This window comes from Orcinus orca, chromosome 5 (assembly GCF_937001465.1).
Source record: "Orcinus orca chromosome 5, mOrcOrc1.1, whole genome shotgun sequence".
In the NCBI taxonomy this organism is placed as follows: Eukaryota; Metazoa; Chordata; class Mammalia; order Artiodactyla; family Delphinidae; genus Orcinus; species Orcinus orca.
Window position 1 is genome coordinate 26791930 of NC_064563.1, and position 27231 is coordinate 26819160.

Sequence of the window (27231 nt, forward strand, 5' to 3'; positions counted from 1 at the left end):
TGTCTACCATACGTGTAATAAATATTTTTCCAGTTTGAGTTTTTTTGCCCCTTTTCATGATATTTTTTTAATTAAAAGATTTTTTTATTTTGTTAGATATTCGGGTCTGCAATTCATGGTTAGAGGTATGATTTAAACATATTTGGAAGTTTTCATAGTTCATAGTAGAGATGGCATTTACAACTGTGATTCTGGATGGGATGATCAAGAGAGGGAGTATGTATAGATTAAAAGGTTCTAATAATTGAGACCTGGAAAATGAGAGCTCAGTGAGAAGAGGGAAAAAGTAAGAAAACTGAGAAGGAGCTACCAATAAGGTAGGAGAATATGGTTTTCTGGAAGACAAAGTGTTTCAGGAAGTATGGAGTGATCCAAATGCTGATCATAGGTTTGATAATTTCAGGGTTGAGAATTGACCATTGGCTGTATTAACATAAAGGTCATTGGTGACCTTGACAAGAGCAGTTTCAGTGTAGTTTAGAAAGCCTCATTAGAGTATTTTTAAGAACATGTGGGAAGAGAGGAATTAGAGAAATTACAGAAACTCTTTTGAGGAGTGTTGCTATCAAGGAGAGCGGGAGAATGAGTTAGTAGCTGGGGAGGAAAGGGCGTAAAGATGGCAAAAAAACAACATGTTTATCTGTTGCTTGGAAACAGTTCAGTGGGAGGAGGATAGCGTTGTTGTATAAGAGAATTGCTATAATACTATTTTAAATAGGTAAAGAGATGTGGAATATAGTGTACCGGTGGAAAGAGTAGGCTTAATTAAAAACAAACACAATTTGGGACTTCCCTGGTGGTCCAGGGGTTAAGACTCCACACTCCCAATGCAGGGTGCCTGGGTTTGATCCCTGGCCAGGGAACTAGAGCCTGCATGCCGCAACTAAGACCTGGCGCAGCCAAAAAAAAAAAATTTAAAAGAAAAAGAAACAAACAAGGGACTTTCCTCGTGGTGCAGTGTTTAAGAATCCGCCTGCCAGTGCAGGGGACACAAGTTTGAGCCCTGGTCCGGGAAGATCCCACATGCCACAGAGCAACTAAGCCCATGCGCCACAGCTACTGAGCCTGTGCTCTAGAGCCCGCGAACCACAACTACTGAGCCCATGCGCCACAACTACTGAAGCCCACGTACCTAGAGCCCGTGCTCTGCAAAAAGAGAAGCCTCCGCAATGAGAAGCCCGTGCACCTTTGGTAGTGTATATATGTCCATGCCACTCTCTCACTTCGTCCCAGCTTACCCTTCCCCCTCCAGCCACATAGCACAGGGAGATCAGCTTGGTGCCTTGTGACCACCTAGAGGGGTGAGATAGGGATGGTGGGAGGGAGACGCAAGAGAGAGGAGATGTGGGGATATATGTATATGTATAGCTGATTCACTTTGTTATAAAGCAGAAACTAACACACCATTGTAAAGCAATTATACTCCAATAAAGATGTTAAAAAAAGAAGCTCGCGCACTGCAGCGAAGAGTAGCCCCAGCTCGCCACAACTAGAGAAAGTCCACGCACAGCAACGAAGACCCAACGTGGCCATAAATTAACTAATTAATTAAAAAATAAAACATACAATTGTGACTCATTAAATTAGAGTAAATTAAAAAGAAAAAACCAATTCATCTGTAGTAACAAAAGAGAAAGCAGAGCATATAAGCACTGATACTGATATTGCCAGGCTGGGGAGATATTAGCATGGAAGTTGTGGAGATCTCTTGTGATTGCTTGTTTTCTCAGTGAAATATGAAGCAAGATCTACAACTGTAAGTGTATGTGTTTTTTGTTTTTTCTTCCAATTTTATTGAGATATAATTGACATACAGAGCTGTCTAAGTTTAAGACGTGTAGCATAATGATTTGACTTACATTGTGAAATGATTATCACAATAAGTTTAGTGAACATCGATTATCTCATAGATACAAAATTAAATTTTAAAAAAGATATTCTTCCTTCTGATTAGAACTCTTGGGATTTATTCTCTTAACAACTTTCATATATAACATATAGCATTGTTAATTAATATTTATCATGTTGTACAATACATCCCTAGTATTTATTTATAACTGGAAGTTTGTACCTTTTGACTGCCTTTATCTAATTCCCCTCCCCTAACACTAAAAGTATAAATGGTCCCAAGACCAAAAAGTTAGTCGATTGCTGATTTACTAAGTCTGTTATTGGAGGTTGATTATGAGGACTTCTGTAGCCAGTGTGACTTTGCAAACATCAGAAAAAGCTGGCTTCAAACAAAATTTTAATAACATTTTAAAGTTAAATGAAAATGTTTTGAATATTTCTGTATTTGAACTTTCATAAACTTCCTTACTTTTATTAAAAAATGCTAAATATAAAGTACATATTCTATTAGACAGTATTTATACTTTATAATTATTAGGAATACATCTATTGCATGTGGTCCTTTTCAGTGAAATTAGAAAGAAAGAATAGTAGATGATGGGAGATATAATACCCTAACATATTTGTCTTGTTTTAAAGATTGATATTGGAGACAAAGATTTTTTTTTTTCTTTATAAAATCCCACTTGTTTTATTTTCAGGAAAGTAAAATATAACCATTTCATTGATGGACTTGAATAGTAAATTGGTCTTTAACATTTGCATCTTATTTTCAGAATTTTAAGCTCAGTACTTTATATATAGAATTTGAGATATCTTGAATTTTTGAACTATTTTGGATTTGTAGTTACATTCATTAAAATTCAGAAAAGGTTAAATTCTAAAAATTCTACAAATATAGAAAATTCCAATTTTTTCCTCCAAATAGCTTAGTCATTTGTTTCAATACATGTTATGTACAGCACAGAAATTGCATGTTCAAATATTACCACAGCTTTGTGACCTTGAGTAAGTCACCTAAATGATTTTAAGCATTGAGACAACTCCAAAATTTTATCATTTTATGTATTTTTCTATGTATTTTTATGGCTGTAATGTGAAGAATGTTGATGGATGTAAAGGTTTATCTGTTTCATTGATGATTTACAACTGTAAAATATGTATTTGTAGGAGTTACTTTCTATTTATGACTGTAGAGAGATGCAGACCAATGGCCCAGGTCACCAATTGTGGAGGAGATTTCCCGAACATGTTCGGGAAATACTGGAACCTCATCTAAATACTAGGTCTGTAGACTCATTAAAACTATTTTCATAAAATTGTTTTTAACTTTATAAACTAAATGTTATCTTTGATATAACTTTTTAGCATTAAAAGTATTTTTAGTATGTTCTAATATGTGTTTTGCACTAAGATTTATGCTTATAATATTGTCAAAATGAGAAGTATAGTCTGCTCATTGTTTAAATTCTGTAACTTTATTTAGTATTTAGACAAATTCAGTGAAGCTGAAAGGATTGATTTTTTTTTTAATTCAACTGTCAGTAGTACTTTGAAAAATCTACTTTAAATTGAATGTGAGTTGAAACTTTTGATGGGTCTAATTAACACAGAAATTTAAGAATTTAAAGCTAATCCCAAAGCCTTTAGTAATCCCAGTTAGAGATTAGAGATTTTTAGCCCTACCAATTTCTCCTCATGAAAATATTTTCTCCTTCTACTTTTAAAAAAAGTATTTTCTACCTTTTTTCCTCCCCATTTTAATAACTTTGTTAGGACTGATTGAAGGCCATAAATAATTTTTCGTTAGAAACTTTAATTTTAGGTAGTCTAAGTCACAAGCTTATTGGATATGTGACCTTGCATAAATGTAGTCTTTGAGCCTTAGTAGACATGTAGTAAAATTCTTTATAAAAGCCCTTAAGTATGCATACTTATTTGCTAGATACCCTTTAATATTTAGAAACCTTTTAAACATCATTTTATTTCTTAGGAAGAGCATTGTTTAAAGATGTAAAATAAATGTTTGTGTTTTCTTTTTTGAGGATTCCATACTTCTCCATTTATCTATATTTTATAGCACATATAGATGCTTAAGAGTTTCTGTGATCTCGTGGAAAGTTTATGGTTTTTAGAGTCATGTAGACCGAAATTTGAATCTTTTTTTTTTTTTTTTTTTTGCTGTACGTGGGCCTCTCACTGTTGTGGCCTCTCCTGTTGTGGAGCACAGGCTCCGGACGTGCAGGCTCAGCGCTCACGGGCACAGCTGCTCCGCGGCATGTGGGATCTTCCCAGACCAGGGCACGAACCCGTGTCCCCTGCATTGACAGGCAGACTCTCAACCACTGCGCCACCAGGGAAGCCCCGAAATTTGAATCTTGACTCTGCATTTGCTCACTCTAAAAATCTTGGGCAATTTACTTAATATTTCCAAGTCTCAGTTTTTTTCATCTTGAAAATGTGAATAGCTTTACTTATGTTATATGATTGTTAGAAATAGAGAAGATAATGTTAAAAAGTACCTAGCAGAGTGCCTGACATTTGACTTAGACTCAATAATAAATGCTTATTCAATGTCAGCTTGTTGAATTCTGCTTTTTTCTGGAAAGGGTAGTGTGGCTATTCCCTACTTCATGTGAAGTAGAAGCCACCATTTCTGCCCACTTGTTATTCAATTTAGTATTTCTTAAGAAGCCAACATTTTCTGCCAACTTCTTATTCTTTCATAAGAAGAATATTTAAGTGGTCATTTATAAGAGTGATCTTAGCAAAGCAATGAGAATTCTTATGATCCTTCTACTTTTACATCTGGGAGTTTGAAGGAACCTCTCAGATGGTCCCTCAATGGTAGAAGTTCAATTTATCTAGCTGGAATCTGCTCATTGAAATCACCACCTCATAAATGTAAGAAGTCAATAGAGAGCAATATTAATGGAATTGACTCACTTTTGTATGAAACACCAAGATACCAGGTTAGCCTGTAGGGCAGTTTTATAGCTTGGACTGCTTGATATTTTCTTCACAGGGCCTAGGAGAAATAAAAGACTTCCTAAAACCATATCCTTGTTTTTGCTGCTTTAAAGTTACACTCCTATACTCTCCTTTAATTTATTTTTTTTTCACTTGGGCTGTTTATACGCAGTCACTAAACCTAGATCAAAGGGATGGCTATGTTTGGGAGATTTGATTTTTAGAACTAGATAGATCAACTACAGTTCAAAATTGCCACAGAAATAATTTTAGGAGAAAATATCAGGGTGTGTCTTGACAGAACCTGACTTGTACCCCAATATCAGTAGTTTTCTAACTAAGTTCACCATAAAACTTGGTAAAATCATCTAGAGAATTCATGAAGATTCAAAATAGTGATGGTTAACTGAGAGATTATTGGGTTTTTTCAGTTTTTAGCCATTTGTGATACAGTGAAATATATAATGTTTGCCGAGAACCTTGAGTATAGGGCATTAATTATATTTGTCATTTCCTAACCTTGCTTTGGTGATTAAAAAGGAACCCACTCACCTCAAAAAATTGCTGTACACATGGGTAAGATGAGACCTGTTTGAACATGTTTAAGTGTTAACACTGAGGAGCAAATAGAAAGGATCATATTGAAGTTATGGAAGAGAGAAGTGGTAATTGATATAATAGGGACCCCGAGGGGCATCCAAATGGTAGCCATATATCTAATGGGAGATTAGATTAGAGGAAGTGAAATCTCTTTCTCTGTAATAGGGGAAGATAAAATAATGGATGGAACTCAGCAAATTTTACAGATTTAGTTGTGGGATTGTGTTAATGGTTTCTTCTTTTTTTTTTTTCCATGAAGTAAGAAGTATAGGAGATGAGATTATTGGCTGAAAGTGGCAGTGGAGTTGGTATAGGTGATGTAAGGAGAGCGGTGATGATTTGAAATAGCCACTGTGGAAAGAGAAGAGAGAGCTGATAAGGAAAACTTAAAAGGATTTCTGGGCAGCATAGAGGTCCATTGAGGTTGAAGACTAAGATATGTAGTAGTACTAATCTCATAAGCAATTTAGTGATTTTTCCTCTATCAATGCAGTGGCCTAGGTATCATTTCAATGAAGGCAGGCATTTAGACTGATTCAAGGTTGGGAGCTTGGTGGATGGGTACAGCTGGTAAAGAAAATGTGGGAGTGGAGTGCATACAGCATATTACCAAGAGAGTACTTGAAGTGAAGCACCGTGGAGACCAAGCTGGCTAGGGAGAGAGGTAATGAAAAGGAGGGTATTATAGATCAGGAGAGTTTAGCAGAGTCAAGGGACAGAAGGTCTCAGTGAGAGAATATATGTGTCAGAGTAACTGAGCAAAAGAACTGGAACTTTGGGAAACTGGCCATAAAGTGAGGTCTAAATAGTACATTTTGGAAGTGAAGAACTTTCTCTGTATTGGCAAGGGAGTCCGGACAAAGAAGTAGAGGGGAAAGTCATTGAGAAGTTTTCATTTTGACTAGATGGTCCAGCCAGACATTGAAGTCACTCAGGATGATAAAACTTGGTGAAGAAAGAAAATGCAGAGCAATTTACTAAATTTATCAGTGAGTTTGGTAATCAGTGGGTTTGGTAGATGCCCATAATGAGGAGTAGAGAATAGTATATATACCTGGGTGGCTTGAACCTCAAAGGAACAGATCTTTCTTGTACAATGACGGGGTTGGAAGGATCTGAAAAGAGCATTGAGGAAGGGAGGAAGCAGACTTAAATCCTTTGAAGTACTTGGGGTGTGCGTCAATGACCTACTGCCCTGCCATTAAGAAGGCTTTAGGGAAAGTAGTGTCCTTAGCCAGATTTCAGTAAAGGCAAGGCAGTAGTGGGGTAGTCAGTGAAAGAGTTGATGTAGTTTCTTATGCTTTCTTTACTAAAGTTCTAAACAGATGGATATATATATATATATATATTTTTATATTATAAAAATATGTATATATATTTTAATAAACAATTTTTTAAATTACAGATATAAGAGTTCGCAGAAGTCAACAGATTGGTCTGGAGTAAAGAAGCCAATTTACTTAAGTAAATTAGGTAATAACTTTGCAGAATGGTCAGCATCTTGGGCAGGTTATCTTATAACAAAGGTAAGAACTCTGTTCAGAATTTTTAACTGAACAGAAATTGTAAAGGAAACGAGAACATCTATCTGAATGCATAGTACACACAGTAGGAATTGTAATATTTGTGCTGATATAGAAGTTTTCATAGGAAATGTTTACTACTAGAGAGTAACAATTTCTCTGTTGTTACTAGTAACAGTTTCTGAGTAAGAAGGTAGTTGTTTTATCAAGCAAATTGCTATGTTCTTCATGTGTTTGTAAAATGTCTATTATGTCTGTTCATTTAAGGTTGTAAAATAATACTGTTTAAAAGGATATAAATGCTTTATCAGACTTTTTTACATAATAAAACGATTTCTTAGGTAATAAGATAATATTATCCCTTAGTGGCTACTTCTAAAAGAAGATACATTATCTGAACTTCCTCCAAAATAAAAGTAGAGGTTTTTTAAAAATGAAATTTCATGGAAAAATAGAGGTATATTTCTGACGTTTTCCTAATATGAAATTTTTACATACCTGACAAACAAAAAGGTACCCTGTGTTCACCCAAAATGTTTAAGGTGTATTTAAATTTCACAACTTTTGTTTTTAATTCATATTTCTATTAGTGTTTTAAAATATTACTATAATTTGTACCTGGTAATTTCAAGAAAGTGTCTCTCATTTTCTAATGAACATACTGAAAATATAATATGTGAAATATTAAATTAATACTCTTTAATTACTTTCAGCTATGGAATATTTAGTTGTAGTTTAGTTTGTTTTTTTTTAAGTGAAGGATTTGTATTTGAAGAAGGAAAAACCTTTAAATTTTTATAAGAGAACAGTAATGTTGGTAAATTGAAGGTTAGATTATACCAATAAAATTTGACTCTAACACCAAGTAATTTAATTTTTTTATTTCTTCCATTTTGTTTCCTATACTTAATCACTGTTTACTACTTAATAAAAATGTGATCTTGTACTTAATGTGCTGGCCCAGAGAATACCTTCTGGTTACTTTCGTCATCTATGTGCTCAAGGAATAAATATACTAAATTTAAAGTTAGCTAAGTAAAATATACTGTATTTAGGGAAGTTAATCTGTAACAAAACGTGATTCATTTTAAAATGAACTGTAAGGGGAAAAGACCATTTTTGCTGAGATAGTCGGCAGCCCAGGTAGGGGCTGTAGGGGTCTCAGCAGTTCAGGCACTTGACCAGAGGGATGGTGATGTGAAATCCTCCCTGCTTTGAGTGCATTTCTCCATAGAATACCCACTCTGCAATGTTAAATTAGCTCACATGTTGTTTTTTGGCATTAATCAAAAGAATAAAATGAATAAAACTACTTACTCTCTCTAAACCATTGGAGTTTATAGGTGCGGCATGATCTTGCCAGTAAAATCTTCACCTGCTGTAGCATTATGATGAAGCATGATTTCAAGGTGACCATCTATCTTCTTCCACATATTCTAGTGTATGTTTTGTTGGGTTGTAATCAAGAAGATCAGCAGGAGGTAAGAAATATCATTTTATTTGGTTTCTGTTTGTCCAAACATTTATGCAATGTAATTAGTGTTAAAAAGGCTACATATTAGTAGGAAATGTAGATCAAGGTATGCTATAATATGTAAGTACATATGAAAATGCTTACAAAATCCTTTTTTTATACTTTTATTTATCAAAGAGTTATATAATGCTTAGTTCATATCCTTTACCTATTTGTGGTTGTGTATGTGTGTGTCCTTTTTAAATAATTGGTAGTTTGATATGTATTCTGGATACCAGTTTGTGCCAGTCATATCTCACAGAAATTTTTTCCAGTTAGTGGTTTTCTTTTTAACCTTTGTTTATACCTTTTGCCATGCAGAAATTTTAAATATAAATGCCAAATTTATAAATCTTTTATAGCTTTTTAATTTAAACCTTTTATGTGATACCTTCTCTTATCCAATGTCATGAACATATTTTCCTACATTTTTTTGATCCTTTTATTTTAACATGCCCTTCAATTACTCTGAAATTGATTTTTACAGATACTGTGAGATATTGTTTAAAGTTTTATTTTCTACTAGTTAACAAGTAGTTTCGTGATCATTTATTGAATAATCTAGAAGAATTTTTAAATATTTTTATATTTACTCTCGTGACTCTTTTACAGTATATTTTCTTTTCAGGGAAACATTTTATTGGCTTAATTATAGATGAGGAAAATGATTTATTATTAATGTATGATGAATTTTTTTCTTTTGAAAATTATTGCCTTAAAGTGGTTAGTCTTATATGTCAGGTAATTATAAAATGATATTATGCAGACATATTATTCACCATAAAATGATTCTTCTTAGGTTTATGCAGAAATTATGGCAGTTCTAAAGCATGACGATCAGCATACCATAAGTACCCAAGACAGTGCATCTGATCTGTGTCAGCTCAGTACACAGACTGTGTTCTCCATGCTTGACCATCTCACACAGTGGGCAAGGCACAAATTTCAGGCACTGAATGCTGAAAAATTTCCACAAGGCAAATCAAGCAGAAATAAGGTGGACTCCATTAGTAAGTCATAACTTCTGTATACTTCCTTCTCTTAATTATTAACCAGTTAGCGCCTTTCTGTAATTTAAGCATTAGCTTTTAAAAGACCTATGTTTTCTTGCATGCCTTTTTTTCCCTTTAAGATGGCCTTTTTACTGAGAAAGAGCAGTGAATTTATAGTTAGAAAACCTCTCTTTAAATTCTTACTGTCACTTCCTTAAGCAAAACACATACCTAATTTTTCTTTGCATAAAATAGGGTTGATTTTATCTCCCTTAGAAGATTGAGGATTAATTGGGATGGTGATGATATAAATTGTTAAGTGCGTATATATATGAATAGTGAAGTGTTCTTTATACTTTTTCACTTATAAGATACTCTTTGCAGTCTTTTTCACATTTAAGTTTTAAATTTCAAAGAGTTTACTTTCATTCATTTCATGGCCTATTTTTTTTTCTTTTTTAAATTCATCTCATTCTTTTTATTCTTCTTTTCCCTTTCTCTGGTAGTGTTTGGTATCCAGCAGGCTCTCCAGATATGCTTAATATATGTTACTATACTATACTCTGCTACACCTACTATCGTGCTATTTCTTTCCCTGTGATATTACAACTCCCACAAAGGTGTCTAAAAGAGGAATCTCATTAGAGTTTAAAATGACACTTGCCCCTATGATACAAGCACTTGGTGAGAAGAATTATATTCATCAGACATTAATAGATACTCTTAATGTCTTTGAACTTTTGTGTTTTTCATTCTTGCAGCAAGTGGGTAAAGTATATGATACTTCTGCTTCTTGTATACTTTAGCCATTTAGTGGGATCACATGATTTTCCCCCAAAGCTTCGAGGCTAATTGGAAAAACTGACTAAGACCCTTAAAGAGGCCTTCACTTACACCAAGTTCTCAGTTTGTGAGCATCTCCCTCTTGTTCCTATATCTGTGGAAGCACATATATTCCTGTTGTTGAGCACAACAGTTTGTTATTTTCTAAGATTTTTTGGACTTGCAAATAATTATGTTTAGGGGAATGTTTTTCTCTGCAGTAAGACTAATTATTGATATATTTTACATTATTTCAACAATTGAATGTTTGTTTCTGTTTCTGCATCTGAAAATGATAACAAAAAACCAAACGCGAACTCCGTTATTACCATTTCTTACTAGCATAGTAATGAAAATTCTAGCTTTTAAGAGTAACATTTGTAATGTTTCAAAAGTACAATACTTTAACATTTCTCATAATTTGAAATGATTTACAAATTTTGGTGGAAGTAAAGAATTTATTTTAAATATAATTTCTTTTAAATTTACTATCTTGATTATGAAATTTATTTGTTTCCTGTTTTCTACATGCTGTTATGAATCATTATTAAAATTTATAAGTTTTAAATAAGAATTCTTAAACTGGGTAGTCCAGAAGTTCCTCAGTTAGGTCTTTTCTTAGACTCTTTAAAAAAATTACCATTTTAAAGTATTTGTGATTTTACTTGAAAGGTACTTTTACTTTTTATTTCCATTGTATTAGTTAATATTGTATATATAGCAACACAGGAAAAAAATGGATTGTTAACAAATAATTTTAAAATTAAAAAGAAGGCTATTTCTATAATTCTGCTTTTTTCCTACTAATAGCTATACTTTATCAGTGTTTTTATAGTTATTAATAATAAATAACTCATCTTTGTATCTTTTGTATTATCTTTATATCTCCTCAACATTTAATATAAATTTACATTTAATTGTCACAACAAAATTGTAAGTAAGGCAAGACAGATACTAATATTTCCCTTTTCTAAATGAGGAAACAGAAGCTCAAATAAGTTAAATGACTGTTCAAGGCAAGATAAGTCATAATGGTGCTGTTGGAGCAAGAATCTTCTGAGCAATCTTCTTGTTGGTAGTTACATTCTAAGTAAGATACCCTAATACATTTAGATTAATTTATTTCATGAAATAGATTAAAAATAAATTGAAATTTAAATGGATACTTTTAAAATTTCATCTTCTCAGTCTTTAATTACTCAATTATCTTTTTATAATCTAGTACCTACTGTGGATTATGAAGACTATCAGAGTGTAACTCGTTTTCTAGACCTCATACCTCAGGATACTCTGGCAGTAGCGTCCTTTCGCTCCAAAGCATACACACGAGCTGTAATGCACTTTGAATCATTTATTACAGAAAAGAAGCAAAATATTCAAGAGCATCTTGGATTTTTACAGGTTTGATATTAATATAGTGAACTTAATAATGACATTTAATATTGCCAGTCTTTTATGTTTAGAGTGTTCATTTTATCAGTTTAGACAATAATACTATGACAGTGTAGGGAAGAAAAGAAAGTAAGGGCCAGTGGGCCTAATACAATGGATGAAATATTAGGTCAAGATTGTTGGGCTTCTTTTCAGGTCAAAAAGCAGAGTGTGGTGAGAGAACTGGAAAATGAGTAGCTTGTAGTCTTTGGATGATTAGTCCTCTCCTGTCTTTTTCTCCCTTGTCTAGCTCTGAGTCTCTTGTTCATTGTTAAAGTCATTCCTTTACAAGGATGTTCAGCTCCCTCATCTTTCTCCCTCTGTGTTGTATTCACTTTGTAAGACTCCAGTGCTGGATAAACTCACCCATCTGCTTTCCCAGTGTCTGCATGTAAGCAGCTGAACATCACTGGAGAAAAATCACACAATGGATTTTTAACTGGTTTTCCTTTCAACTCATAGTCTCAAATATCAGTGGGACTCTTTAACAGTGCCTTCAGTCATTCTATGTTTCTCTAGTAAAGACTACTTTCGCACTCTTCAAGATGACTATTTCTTACCTTCTCTTCATTTCTCTGCTTCCACCTTACTTACTCTGTTGAGATGATCTTGCTTCATTGTTCATTAGGAAAGTAGAAGCCAGATGTCTACCAAATCCGAAAATACATTGGCTACTGTACCATATTCTCTTTCTTCCCTTCTCTTGTTCCTAAGGAAGGATCCCTTCCTGCCAAAATTCAGTTCTTCTACTTTTGTTCTTGATTTCAATCCTTCAGATATTCCTGCTTTCTCCAACATCATTAATTTTTCTTTCTCAACCAGAGTACATAGAGCATATAGACATGCTCTGGTGTCGCCTGTAAAATATCTTAATTTTTTATAATTCCCTTGATCTTACAGTATCTTCTTCAGATACTTCCCATCTTTCTGTTTCCTTTCACAGTCAGTTTTTAAAAGAATTGCCCATCTTCTCTGTATTCCTTCTTTACTTCCCATTTACTCTTTGCCCATTCCAACAAGAGTTCTTTCTCCATTGCACTGACTCTACTCTTGCTAAGAAAATTGGTGGCCTCCATGTTACCAAATCCAATAAATGCTTCCCAGTCCTCATTTTCTTAATCTCATGGCATCATTTGACCACTTCTTTATTAAGGTATTTTCTTTTCTCTCATAGCTTCTGGGATACCACATTCTCCAGGTTTCTTCAAACTACTCTGGCTTCTCCTCTCAGTTTCATTTGTTAGTTCTTCCTTGTCTATAAATATACAGGTACTCTGATGTCCTTCCCCAGTCCTCTTTTCTTCTCTCCCTCTATTCATTTCCTAAATCATTTCATCCTTTCCCCTGCCATCTTTGTGCTAATTGCTCCCAAATTTTTATCTTCAGCCTGAACATCTCCTTTGAACCCAGATTTAGTCTCTTGTGTTTCTTGAAAGCATCTCAATATGAATATATTAAAATGCTGTTTAAAATGTTTTTAAGTTTTAAAATGCAATAAAATACTTATAAGCTATACTCAACAGAATTTATTATATATTGGATTTTTAAAAGAGTTCAGGACTTTGAGGTTCTTTACAGCTCTCATTATCAATAACAGTTACTAGTATAGATTTGTATTTAAGCGGAATATGAGTATATTTAAGTGGAACAGAATGCCTGGAAATAAGTTTGCAGTTTCACTGTGAATCTATCTTGAAACAAATACATATTGTTGCTTTGAGAAAAAAATTCTTATATATTTTTTTTACATAAACTGGTGGCTTTATAGTTTTATTTCCAGTTGTGTTTTTTTCCTCCCTTGATTGTTTTTTAATGATTGAACAAAGAAATTGTATGCTGCTATGCATGAACCAGATGGAGTGGCTGGAGTAAGCGCAATTCGAAAGGCAGAACCATCTCTAAAAGAACAGATCCTTGAACATGAAAGCATCGGCTTACTGAGGGATGCCACTGCTTGTTATGACAGGGCTATTCAGTTAGAACCAGACCAGGTAAGAGATAAATGAAAGGTCTTGTAACAAAAAGAACTCTGAACTAGGAACTTTGGAAACCTTAATTTCAATACTGTCTCTACCAGGGTCACAGTGTGTCTGGAAAATATTTAACCGTCTCTGAACTTGAGTTTCCTGATTGATAAAATTAGAGACATGCTAGAGGATCTCAGAGATCCCTTCCAATACCAAATTTCTGTGACCTTACAAATCTCCCAAATAAATGAGATTTACTGTGAAGTATACTTACATTAAACTCTATGTTCCATTACTCTAAAATTGATATAATTTTAGTTTGCTATTAAAAGTATAAGACTTGCATCAATTTTTAATAATAATAGTGATTCTCTACAGCCTAAGAAACTTTTTCAGATTACACATGCCCCCTATCACCATCTGGGAATCTCTGAAATGGTCCCTTAGAATCACTGGGCTACAGTTGCTAATGGGGGGACGTTGCATATCTCATGTATGTTGGAACAGGAAAGGGGTTTAGAATCATTGATTTATAATCTTGACTTAGATCCTCTCTAATCTCGGGGTATTCCTTTCTGTCATAATTGACATGTTCATTTTCTCAGAAGTTCAGTGTGTAGGGCCTTTATTTTTCACAGGCTTGTTTTCAATTTTAAAGAATATTTCACAATCCTATTTAACTTTTCAGATACTGAAGCCCAAAATCGATATTAGTAATATTGTGACGTTTGAGTTTTAATTTTTACGTGAGAAATAATATGACAAATAATCTTTAAACAAAGTATTAAGGAGTACTTGTTACTTTTATATTTGATCTGAACCAAAAATCAGACCATATCTGGAAAAGATAATAAATGCAATCTGAGGTTTTTTATAGGTTATCTCCATTAAAAAAAAAAAAATTCAGATGTGTTTAGGACATCGGTAGAGGGCTCTGCCATACAGCCAAGCAAGTCAGTTGTTAAACTAAGAAAGGTAGACTCAGTGAGGTAAATAGCATTCTTTAATGAATATCAGTTAAACACTTTTTGGTTCCTAAGATGTCTTTGAAGTAACAGTTGCTATTTTAAATACTTTTAAATTTCCAGATCATTCACTATCATGGCGTAGTGAAGTCCATGTTAGGTCTTGGTCAGCTGTCTACTGTAATCACTCAGGTGAATGGAGTGCATGCTAACAGGTAATGTTTTTTAAAAGAATGATTTTCTTTTGTTGTTGGTTTGGAATGGGAAATTTTTAATTAATTAATTGGGTTGAAGTAATGTTTACTAAAGTAATGAAATCTTTTTTGTTTTCATGGTATTGGAGATAAACACCAAAAAATAATTTTTCCTGCTGTCTCTTAAGTCAATCTAGCACTTAACAGCTTATCTTCTATGCAAAGAGTCATCCTTGAATTAAATTTGCTTTATGACAGGAACCTGCAAGACTTTACCTACTATTGGTGAAGCTCATATTAGTATTCCCAGAAGATATCTAACCTCTGCCTACATTATCAGCACCAGTTATTTTCTGTGCTGGGGAGAGGGAAACTTTGTGACTGAACTAAGGAATACCACTCTAGAATGTGTGGGTTGATTTTCTCCTAAAAGACTAGTAAAAATGAAAGTAGCCTTCCTTTCCTAAAGAAAATGGGTTTCTTATAGCAAACCAAACGATACCCCCCAAAAAAGTACTTACATGTGGCAGAGATTAAGACATGCATGGTTCTTCTAGTTTAGAGAATTACTAGGAAGGTTGGTTGTGCTCTTGAAAAAGCCTTACTCCTTAATGTATTTACCAGACCCCAGTTGACTTTTCTGGACAGTGAGATCTGGTCAAAAGTGATGGGATCTTAGTTTGCCAAAGAGCACAGGCCACTGTTTTTAGTTAGTTCATGCTGAAAACAGCTCTATAATTTCTATATAAATTCCAAACTGTGATTTTAAAGACCACTGTTCTACAATGTCTGGCAGTAGAGAAGCTCAATGTTAGTTGGATGGTTAGTGGATTTATGAAATGATGAAAGAAGCTTTACAGAAGCAAGGAAAGATTTGTTATATGTTTTAGATATGTTTCTCCAGATTAATTGAGAGACCTTGTGAATAAAGGGGTTGCAGAAATTTGGGAAAGTTTGTTTTGGCTCAAGCTGAGGTGTCATGTTTCCTTATGATGCACACTGCACAGTCTTCTCTTTGGATCTGTGATACATAGAGCCTCCTGATCGTTCGATTTGTGGAAAGGCAAGTTTCAATATTCAATGAAGGATACTGTATCCTTGAAGCAAATGGTCATTGAGGGGATGAGTTTTCTTTGGGGAGAATATTTGCATTTAAACAAATATTTCTCCAAAATTATTGACTGTGCTTAACCTACACAATCATTTTTTTAATACTTTTATGGAAGTAAGTTCTCACAGCCTGATCCTCATTGCCATTTGGTACTTCTTGGTGTGATATATACCCTCTGGAGAGCAACTCCTGCTAATTCTACTCAGATTTTTTTTTTTTTTTAATATCTTTATTGGGGTATAATTGCTTTACAATGGTGTGTTAGTTTCTGCTTTATAACAAAGTGAATCAGTTATACATATACATATGTTCCCATATCTCTTCCCTCTTGCGTCTCCCTCCCTCCCACCCTCCCTATCCCACCCCTCCAGGCGGTCACAAAACACCGAGCCGATATCCCTGTGCCTCTACTCAGATTTGTATCCTAAAATTTTGATACTTTGGCATCGAGTGATAAGCTAGTGAAGTTATTCAAAGTTGGACTTTTGAAAATTATATTTCTATTGTATTTCTTTTAGCTTTGTTCTAAATTGTTCTTGGTGGTACTTAGACATTAGAGAATATTCGATATTTATGCTACTACTTTAGTTTTTTTTAATAAAAATTAATTGACTCATTTGTTATGTTTTCTTTATGTGTTTTTACTACAGAAAGAACAAGGAGGGCTTTTAAGGGCATTGATCCCAGCCTCCCTGAGTCTGTTACCTTATTTATAGTATGTGTACCTTTGTTATTATTAGGTAATTAAATAGAAAAATGTACCTAGCTGAGGGTCTAGTATATAGCAGGTATTCAAATGATATGATTTAATAAAGAAGAAACATGGGGAAGTATAGCTTCTTCTATACAGTCATGATCTAAACATCACTAGCCATCTTAGTGTCACATAAGTAGGATACTTAGAAAAAATAATTACCTATATAATGCTGCTTTTAAAAACCCCAATTTTAAAGTAACTGAAAATAATTTAAGAATAGTTATGTATTTTAGGTAGCTAATTTTGTATCCTTTGTCATACTATTGACACATAATTTGTAACATTGTTATGCCTTTATTATTGAGTGTCCTATGTACCCCAGTACTCAACCTACCCCACCAGCTTCTATGTTTTTTGTCTTAAATTTAATTCAAAATACCAAGTTATTAGAATTGCTTACCTCTGAATGCATGTATGTTCAGTTGGCTCTTTTTTCTCCCTGCTCTTTGTTCAAGTTAAGCATGCAACTCATTTTACAACTGCTCTTTGTAATTATCCAGGCCACCAGCTTCTATGTTTTTTGTCTTAAATTTAATTCAAAATACCAAGTTATTAGAGTTGCTTACCTCTGAATGCATGTATGTTCAGTTGGCTCTTTTTTCTCCCTGCTCTTTGTTCAAGTTAAGCATGCAACTCATTTTACAACTGCTCTTTGTAATTATCCAGGCATTAATTCTGCTCTAATATATGACAAATTTGTCCCAAAAAATGGCATTTTTAAATGGCTGTATCAGAAGCAATTATTGAAAAAAATGTTTTGGGGGACTGGAAACATTAAAATTTGGGGGATTGTTTTGGATAGAGATAATTATTTTGTACCTACATACAAAATACAATACCATACAAATACAATGAATAGAGCAACAAATAACTACAATAAATAGAGTATCTAAACCAATGAAAAAATCTCTAAATGCCACTTTAAATAAATGTTTAAGTGATACGTATTTCTTTTAACAGGTCTGAATGGACAGATGAATTAAACACATACAGAGTGGAAGCAGCTTGGAAATTGTCACAGTGGGATTTGGTAGAAAACTATTTGGCAGCAGGTAAAATTACTTCTTAAAATATAAGCAGTTTTAATATGCCATAAATATTTAGACTTAAGTAGCTAAGCAACATTCGTAATTAATCTCTCAGCTTGTTTTATGATTGCCTTGTTTAAGTTCAAAGTGGAATGAAACTATTTGTTCCGGATTTCTGTTGACCATTTTATCAAATGAAATAAAGCTTGTTCTGGAATCCAGCTATCATGGCATGCCTTGACTCTTCATTTGTTTTTCAGATGGGAAATCTACAACATGGAGTGTCAGACTGGGACAGTTATTATTATCAGCTAAAAAAAAAGATATCACAGCTTTTTATGACACATTGAAACTAGTGAGAGCAGAACAAATTGTGCCTCTTTCAGCTGCAAGCTTTGAAAGAGGCTCTTACCAACGAGGATATGAATATATTGTGAGGTATTTTGAGGTTTCCATTTTTATATTCCTGGTCTGTAGGTGTCATATGACAGGCTTGGAATTTTGTGCTCGCTAAATAAGTGATAGTGTGTTTGGTGTTACGCAGAGCTCACAAAATGGCTCTTTTCATTTTTTTACCTCACAATCACCCTATCTATAGTTTTTTAAAAATGTCCTAACATACATCCTTTTAATTAGAAAGGCAAATATGAGACTTCTAAAAAATAGCAAAAGTATCTTACATCTGTCTTGTTGTGATGTCATAGTTTATTTTCTATATAACCTAAATAACTAGACGTCTACTCTGCCTGGCACATTGGTGCTCAGTACTTGTTGGTTCCCTTTCCTTTTTCTCTTTGAGAAATGCAGTTGACATTTCCCACTCCCCCCTCAAATGTAGGTACTACATTACTCACAAGTAATATTAATATTACTCACAAGTAATATTAATTTTTAGAGGTAAGGAAGAAAATGATGGAAAACATTTTAGGTCTGTTAATTTACCTGAAGAAAAGAATAAAACATATGCTGTAATTGAACAACAGTAAATTAAAAAGAAAAATACGCTATTTTTTAAATTATATTTTGTATCAGCCCCTTTGGTAACAGCTTAATGAAACCAGAGATTGGACCACTGGGATTAATTCAATTATGTAGCTACTCAACTGCATGCTTGAACACTGGGTTATAGACATGGGAAAAAGTTAATTTGAATGTATCACAAATGTTTCCATCAGCCTTAGGAAAAAAAAAATTAAAAAAAAATTTCACAATTTTTTACTGGCATCTACTATGCCAGGTCCTCTTACAATAGCACCAGCAATATATACAAATATTTACATTGATTTATATTTTCTTTTATCTTTATACAGGTGGTAAAGTCTGGCTTTCATACATTTGAATTTAGTTTTATATACCCTTCTCCGATTTAATTAGAGGGGTCTAGGGATCATAGCAAAGCACTAACTATTCAAATCAACATAAATTAGTGTTTATACCCAATTTGAAAAGTTTTAAATGTTACTGTTTATATACCAAGAATATATATTGGTTAAAGTTTTTCCAAAGAAAACTGCACATTTCATATTCTTTATGGTTAATTTAAAGTACATGCTTTATATGTCAGATTAATATGGCTGACTATTATAACATATTAACATAGGCTCTATGTGTCTTCAGATTGCACATGTTGTGTGAGTTGGAGCATAGCGTCAAACCACTTTTTCACCAGTCTCCAGGTGACAGTACTCAAGAAGATTCACTAAATTGGGTGGCTCGACTAGAAATGACCCAGAATTCCTACAGAGCAAAGGAGCCCATACTGGCTCTCCGGAGAGCTTTATTAAGCCTCAACAAAAGGTTTTACACACTTTTTTTTTGCATGTCAGTTATTGTGAATTCAGTATTATATTTGCATATTACTTGGGAGTATTTATCTTTCCTAATTTTCTCTCTGAATCTGTATTTTTCTATTGTCAGTTGTCAAGTCTACACTATACAGTTAAAATGAGCCTAGAACTTAAAAATTACTTTTATGTGCAATATATCTTTTTTTTAATGTTGAAAACGTATCTGGGGGAGGTACAGATATAAGTCAATAGTAAGGTCTTCATAGGCTTGTAATTGATAACAATGGAGAACTCTAAGAAAATTAAAATTAGTTTTTTAACAAATAAATATTCTTTGATTCCTTTGAAAAGATATATTGAGAAGGTTCCATGTTAGGAAGAGATATTTTAATTAAGCTGTTGAATATACTTAAAAATGCTCTTTCCCCCCCCATTTTGTCACATTCCTTTAGACCAGATTACAAAGACATGGTTGGAGAATGCTGGCTACAGAGTGCCAGAGTAGCTCGAAAGGCTGGTCACCACCAGACAGCCTACAATGCTCTCCTTAATGCTGGAGAATCACGACTTGCTGAACTGTATGTGGAAAGGGCAAAGTGGCTGTGGTCCAAGGTAATGGCCAAGGGGACGTCATTGTACGTACTTCCATCATAGGTACTTCCTACAAAGGCATGACAGAGATTAGATCCCTAATCTAAATTCAGAACCTTCTATTTCTGTCACCTTTCTGCATCATTTATCTACTATCATCTGGAAGAAACTTCCTTCTATCCTGAAGTCCCCAAATATTTTCCCATTTCAAGACTGAAAGTGCAGTTCTCTCTGTTTTCATCTGTCTTCCATTTTTTTCTTGAGGGAAATGACCAATTTTTACTTTGTTTTTACCATATATATATGTGTGTGTATATATATGTGTGTGTGTGTGTGTATATATATATATATATATACACACACACACATATATATATACATGAGTGCACTCAAGAAATGTTTAGGTGAACATAACACTGTCCTTATTACATTCTTGGCAGATAATTAGTTTTGTGTAGACTTGCCACTGTTGCTGTAAAGATCCACTTCTAATCTAGCCTGTCAGAAAGGGCTTAGCTTCAGAACAAACGTCCTCAGCAATCCTCAGATTAAAGCTACAGTTATAAGAAGGGGGCTTTAAAATATACAAACTCCTTGAAAAGCTCATGCCGCAGATTTAAAGGACTCTTACTTTCATGTCTCCTCATGCTTGCCACCAGTCTAGAATTAGTAGTAGGCATAGCATGTTCTGAAATTGACGGTTAGCAACTATAGTTGGTGCCATCTGTGATTAAACCAACTTTTATGGTGGCTAAGAAAGGACAGGGGAGGAGATGTTTCCTGGATGGGAGATGAAAGTAATAATTCAGCCTGCATTAGTCAGGTCATTTTCAGAACTAGTGCTAGAACATGTATGTATTGTAATACCTTAAATTCAGTATGCTCAAAATGCAATTCATCATGTAAAATTCACTGCCTGTTTCTCCTCCCATATTCCTTATTTTTCTGAGTAGGACTCTGTCACATCCTCTCATTTATGATAGTAATCTGGGCATCATCTTGAACTTCTTCCTCTCCCTCACTTTCCACATCAAGTTGGAGACTAAACTGACCTTAGAAATATCTTTTGAATCCTCTCCCTCTTATTTATCTTTGCTGCTTTCCTTCATGCCCTCTGGCAATACTAAGTTTTTTTTGAGGTCTCACCATTTCTTGGTGTTCATTACTGCAGTCTGTCATCTTTCTAAAATGTACACTGAATCATGTCACTCCCCCAGTTAAAATCCTTCAAAGTATTCTTCATGGCTTTAGGATTAAGTCAGAACTTTAGAAAGTACACAAGGCCCTTTCTCATCGAGTCTCAGCCTACCTCTTCAGGTTCAGTTGTCACAAACCCTTTAGTATTCACAAACCCTTTAGTCTTCACAAACCCTTTATCTCACAAACCCTTTAATCTTCAGCTAAAACCAGACTACTTGCCTTTTTCTCAACTAAAATTGAGACACTCTTCTACCAAGAGTGTCCTTCACTGAATTCTTTGCCAGGAAAATTTCTACTCATTTTTTAAGACCTAATTTAGATTTTCCTCATGTGATTACTTTGCCTGACCACTGCTCAACTCCATTTTCCTATATCTTCAGGTAGATTTAGCAGACTGTCTTCTCTTTCCTACATAATATGCATGTATATTCTTCTGTTAATAACACTTAGCACATTGTGTTGTTGTTTTATAGTTTATTCCCTCACTTGACTATTAACTTTTTTTTTTTTTTTCGGTACGCGGGCCTCTCACTGTTGTGGCCTCTCCCATTGCGGAGCACAGGCTCCGGATGCACAGGCTCAGCGGCCATGGCTCACGGGCCCAGCCGCTCTGCGGCATGTGGGATCCTCCCGGACCGGGGCACGAACCTGCGTCCACTGCATCGGCAGATGGACTCTAACCACTGCGCCACCAGGGAAGCCCATACTGTGAACTTTTTTAAGCTAGAGATTTTGACATATTTATGTTTGTTTATCCCTAATCATCTACATATATCTTCAGTTCCCTGCACTTTGACTGACTGTAAAAAACAAGTGAATGAATGAATACAGGAGTTCTATATGAAATGAAGCAATGATTCCTGTTTAGGATTTTACTTTCATAGGAGGAAAATGAGAGATGAACATGAAATTACGAATAGATTTATACATAAAATACCTTATGAACTTTAAATTCTAACAGTTTTATTTGCTTTTCAGAAAATGGAAATATGTTCTTAAATTAAAAGGCTTGTTGTTGCCTTTTTTCTTTCAGGGTGATGTTCACCAGGCACTAATTGTTCTTCAGAAGGGTGTTGAGTTATGTTTTCCTGAAAATAAAACCCCAACTGAAAGTAAGAACATGTTAATCCATGGACGAGCTATGCTACTAGTGGGCCGTTTTATGGAAGAAACAGCTAACTTTGAAAGCAATGCAGTTATGAAAAAATATAAGGTAAGTGAATGTATAATGCAATTTCAGTTAGAAACTCACTTTTTTTGTTGTTTTTGAGAATAGATAAAATTACTTTAAGGTCCATATGGGAAGAGCACATGTATAAAAATAGCCAGGAAGCTTTTTTGACTTTTTAGTGAATATATAACATAAGTATAGTTGGAGGAATTATCACAAAATAAATATAGTCATGAAACCGCCATCCATATCAAGAAGTAGAATGTTCTTAATGCTCTAGAACTCACCCTTTCATCCTCCTTCCCAAAGTTAACCACAGTCTGGCCTGAAAATTTTTGAACACACACAGTATATACCTTCCTTACTACGTATTAAGCCTTACATAGATGGTGTTAGAAAAGAGATACTTCTCAGTAACCCATGGGGTCAAAGAAAAAATTGCAATGGAAATTGAAAAATACTTTGAACTGAATGATAATAAAAATATGACATGGCAAAACTTGGATTCAGCTAAAGCCATTCTTACAGGGAATTTGAAATATTATTTACATATGTTAGAAGAAAATAAAGGCTCAAAATTAATAAGCTAAGAATCCATCTCAAGAAGTTAGAAAAGGAACTGAAAAAAAATTAGAAACATGGAATATAGAAGATACAAAATAATAAAATAAGAGTGGATGGCTAGAATTGTGAAGCAGACTAACCTGGAAAAAGGAGTTAGACAAAAAGTTCTAGATCTGCATTAGAATCACCACTGAGTCTTTGACTGAATACCACGATACACATGCATAACTCAAAACTCTATGAGGCCCAGCTGGAAATAGCTGCTAAGGAAAGAACAATCATGGGGGAACTATAAGAAGAACAATTTCCAGAAGGCAAATAGGCCCACTGATAGAAATCAACAATGTCAATCTTTTGGATTATAGAGCAGAAAAGAGTGGAGTGACAAGTATATTTTAGAGGGGCAAACTGAGGATAACCAGGATGTGTTTCAAGACTTATTATAAAGGTATAGAAATTAAGATGATGTTGTGTTCATGTAAGGCTAGGCAAATAACCAATAGAACAGAAGAGAGAACCCAGAAACAGATTCTAGGTGGTATTGTAGAGTTGAGAGAATGATCTTTTCCGTAAACATTGTTGTGTTATTTGGATAGCTTATGGGAGGAGAAATCAAACTTGATCCCTTCTTTACAACATAAACAAAAATAAACTTCAGGTAGATTGTAGATCTAAATGTGAAAGGCAAAATAATAAAGGTCCCAAAATAGAATATAGGAGAGTATCTTCAAACCTAGAGGTAGCTCAGGACATCTTAAACAGATCAAAAACAATAACTATAAAAGAAACAATTAATAAATTTGACTAACTTAAAATTATGAATTTCTGTTCATCAAAAGATACCATTGAGAATGTAAAGGCAAGAAGGACGGGAGGTGGGTAGGGGGGAATAGATGAAGAGGATTAAGAGGTATAAACTTTCAATTATTTAATAAATAAGTCATGGAGACATACAGCATAAAGAATATGGTCAATAATATTGTAATAACTTAGTATGGGGACAGGTGGTTACTAGACTTATCATGGTGATCATTTTATAGTGTATGCAAATGTCAAATCATTATGTAGTACACCTGAAACTAACATGATATTGTACATCAGCTTTTATTTTTTACTTAAAAAATAAAAATATATATTTATTAATAAATATTTTTTAAAAGAATGTAAAGGTAAGCAATAGATTACAAGATATTTGCAATACATAAATGGTGAGGCTTATATCCAGAATATAATAAGAACTCTTAAAAGTCAATAAGAAAAATACAGACAACTCAATTTTAAAATTGAATAGAAGACTTAACAGAAGGATATATATAAATGACCCCAAAAAAGAAAATATCTTCACTGTAGTAGACAGGAATAGATGCAAATTTAAAAAGTATTATGATGAAACTAATACAATATTATAAATCAACTGCCGTTCAGTTTAAAGAAAAGTATTATGAGCTAACACTATATACCTACAAGAATGGTTAAAATTTAAAAGATTGATATTTTCAAGTGTTAGCAAGGCTATAGAGCATTTAGACGCTCATACAGTGCTGCTGGAAGTATAAGTTATTACAATCATTTTGGAAAACAGTTTGGTGTTTTCTCCTAAAGGTGATAATACTGTGACAGCCACTTTATCAATGCTGAACACGTCTCCATGGAACATGTACAAAAATGTTTATACCAACGTTATTTGTAGATTTTAAACTGGAAGTAGAAATGTCAATCAATTATAGAATGGATAAACGAATTATAACATATCCCTATAATGGAATACTGTATGTATACCAATGAAAACCAACAAACCAAAGTTACATCCAACAACTTGAATGGTTCTCCCAAACTTAATGTTGAAGGAAAAAAGTCATATGAAAAAATCATACATGTAGTATGATTCCATTTATATAAAGTTCAGAAATGAGCAAAACAAAATTCTTGTATCAGAAATGGAGATAGTGGTTGTTTTTAGTCCATATGCACTGCTATAACAAACATACCATATACTGGGTGGCTTAAGCAACATTTATTTCAAACAGTTCTGGAGGCTGAGAAGTCCAGAATTAAGGTGCTAGCAGATTCAGTCTGGTGAGGCCCTGCTTACATAGACAGCCATCTTCTCCTTATGACCTCACATGGCAAAAGAGGCAAGGGAGGGCCCTGGGGCCTCTTTTATAAGGGCACTAATCTTATTCATGAGGATTCCACACTTATGACCTAATCACCTCCCAAAGGCCCCACCTCCACATACCATCACATTGGGGATTAGGCTTCAACATATGAATTGGGGGAGGGGGGAGGGGGGACAACATACAAATATTTAATCTGTAGTAGTGGTTATTTGGGAGGAGAACAAAGGGAGTAGTGTTTGGAAGGGCGAAGGGGGAGGCTCGTGTTTCTGGAGTTCTTATATAAGTGTGATCACTTTGTGATAATTGAGCAAGCTTTGCATATAAGATTTATCTTTCTGTATGTAGATTTTATTTTCTAAAATAAAATTTTAACTTAAACCAGGAAGGAAGGAGAGAGGGAGGGAGGAAGAAAGCAAAGGAAGGGAGATAGAAAGATGATGAAACCAGATTGAAAATATCTTTTTAGAAGCAATCTTAATTAGCATTTTCCTTCATTCCGTTTGCTTCTCCTTTGACTAGATGGGAAAAGCACACTGGGAGCCTCGTCCCTGTGGCCCGTTTTAGGCACATGAATCCAGCATCTGTTCCATATATCTAATCATGTCATTCTGTCCTCTATCCACAAGCAGGTTTGTATCTGTAAGGTTTTAGGATTAGATTTGGAGGAAACTTACGATCTCATTTTAAGGTTCCTGGTCTAAACTGTGTTCTCAAATTTGCTTGAATTAAGAGTCGAGCTTTATTTAAAAATTTTTTTTTTACTCAGCTGTTCTATGTATTTTCCATCACATTTCAAGTAATATAGTTAAAAATTAATAAACCACACACAATATACAAATATAAGGGAAAGGGAGAGGAAATGACAAAGGCGACTGAGTAGGAGTGGCCAGAAAGGTAGGAGAAAACTTGGAACATTGTGGCCTCACAAAAGCAAAAGGAAGAAAGTGATTCAAAGAAGAAATGGCATGGACAACAGAAACATGCTGAAGAGAGGTTACTCACGTGAGATCAGAATTGGAAAGTATGTCTGTTTAAGTTGCTACTTTAGTGGAGTGGTGTCTACTGAACCAAAAAGAAATAGTTTGAGGAATGACAGTGAGTTGGAGAATTCTTTTCAAAAGCCTGATTATGAAGGAGTTGAGAGAGAGGGCAATAACTTGTAGATCTTAGAGAAAAATGATATGTGATTTCTTTTTTAAACCATATTTGAATGCCTTTAAAGTCCTGTCCTCTTCAGAGATTTGGTATTCTTCTTTCTCTGAGGTTTTTTTTTAAAACAATAAAAATATACTTGTACACACATACATGAAATACCTTAATCCATCTGAAAATTATTTTGATGTATCATATAAAGTGGCAATGTAAGTGGAGTGTTTTTCCCTATATAGCAAATTAGCACGACATGTTGATCAGCAGGCAACCCACCAGAACCCACCAGCTATCCTGAGAAAACCTTTGTAAGAAAGTAGCTATTCCTTATTTACACCAGTCAGTCTGCCTTTGACTTTGCTCTGCCTAGATGTCGGTCTCATACTTTTGATCCCTAATTATCTATTTATACTTTACTTCCCAACATAGTGGGGGGTTTTATTAAGTGGATATTCTCTGTTATCTTTTACAGGATGTGACCTTGTTCCTGCCAGAGTGGGAGGATGGGCATTTCTACCTTGCCAAGTACTATGACAAATTGATGCCCATGGTCACAGACAACAAAATGGAAAAGCAGGGTGATCTCATTCGGTATATAGTCCTTCACTTTGGAAGGTGAGAGTGAGAACTGCATGTTTGCTGATTAAATATATCAAGGTGACTCTGTTGATGTTGAACTATTATCACAGATCTTAGCATATGTAGGATGTTTTCTGCTTTATGATTATCACCTTAGATAAGATATAAATTTTTTCTTTGTACAATTTTTTCCTTCCCTTTAAATAACAACTATTTTAATGGAATAAGTAATATATGCATGTTTTTTTAAAATTCAGTAGTACCAAGAATATACAATGAAAATTAAGTGTCCTTCCCATTCTGGACCCTCATCCTCTGAGTCCCCTTCCCTAGAATTCCAGAAGGC

The 27231-nt window shown here is 34.2% G+C and overlaps 1 protein-coding gene across 5 annotated transcripts in view; it reads left to right on the plus strand.

Moving 5' to 3' along the window:
• Positions 1-27231, plus strand: part of ATR (ATR serine/threonine kinase) — a 104266-nt gene that overhangs the window by 48009 nt on the left and 29026 nt on the right. For all 5 annotated transcript variants that reach the window (XM_033402776.1, XM_033402778.2, XM_049709824.1 and 2 more), the window contains 13 exons: positions 3022-3137; positions 6827-6947; positions 8288-8425; positions 9257-9467; positions 11494-11672; positions 13529-13693; positions 14758-14849; positions 17657-17748; positions 17985-18162; positions 19342-19521; positions 19964-20123; positions 22336-22515; positions 26779-26921. In XM_033402776.1, coding sequence (XP_033258667.1) covers positions 3022-3137; positions 6827-6947; positions 8288-8425; positions 9257-9467; positions 11494-11672; positions 13529-13693; positions 14758-14849; positions 17657-17748; positions 17985-18162; positions 19342-19521; positions 19964-20123; positions 22336-22515; positions 26779-26921 — 1955 coding nt within the window. The remainder of the gene's footprint in view (positions 1-3021; positions 3138-6826; positions 6948-8287; positions 8426-9256; positions 9468-11493; positions 11673-13528; positions 13694-14757; positions 14850-17656; positions 17749-17984; positions 18163-19341; positions 19522-19963; positions 20124-22335; positions 22516-26778; positions 26922-27231) is intronic.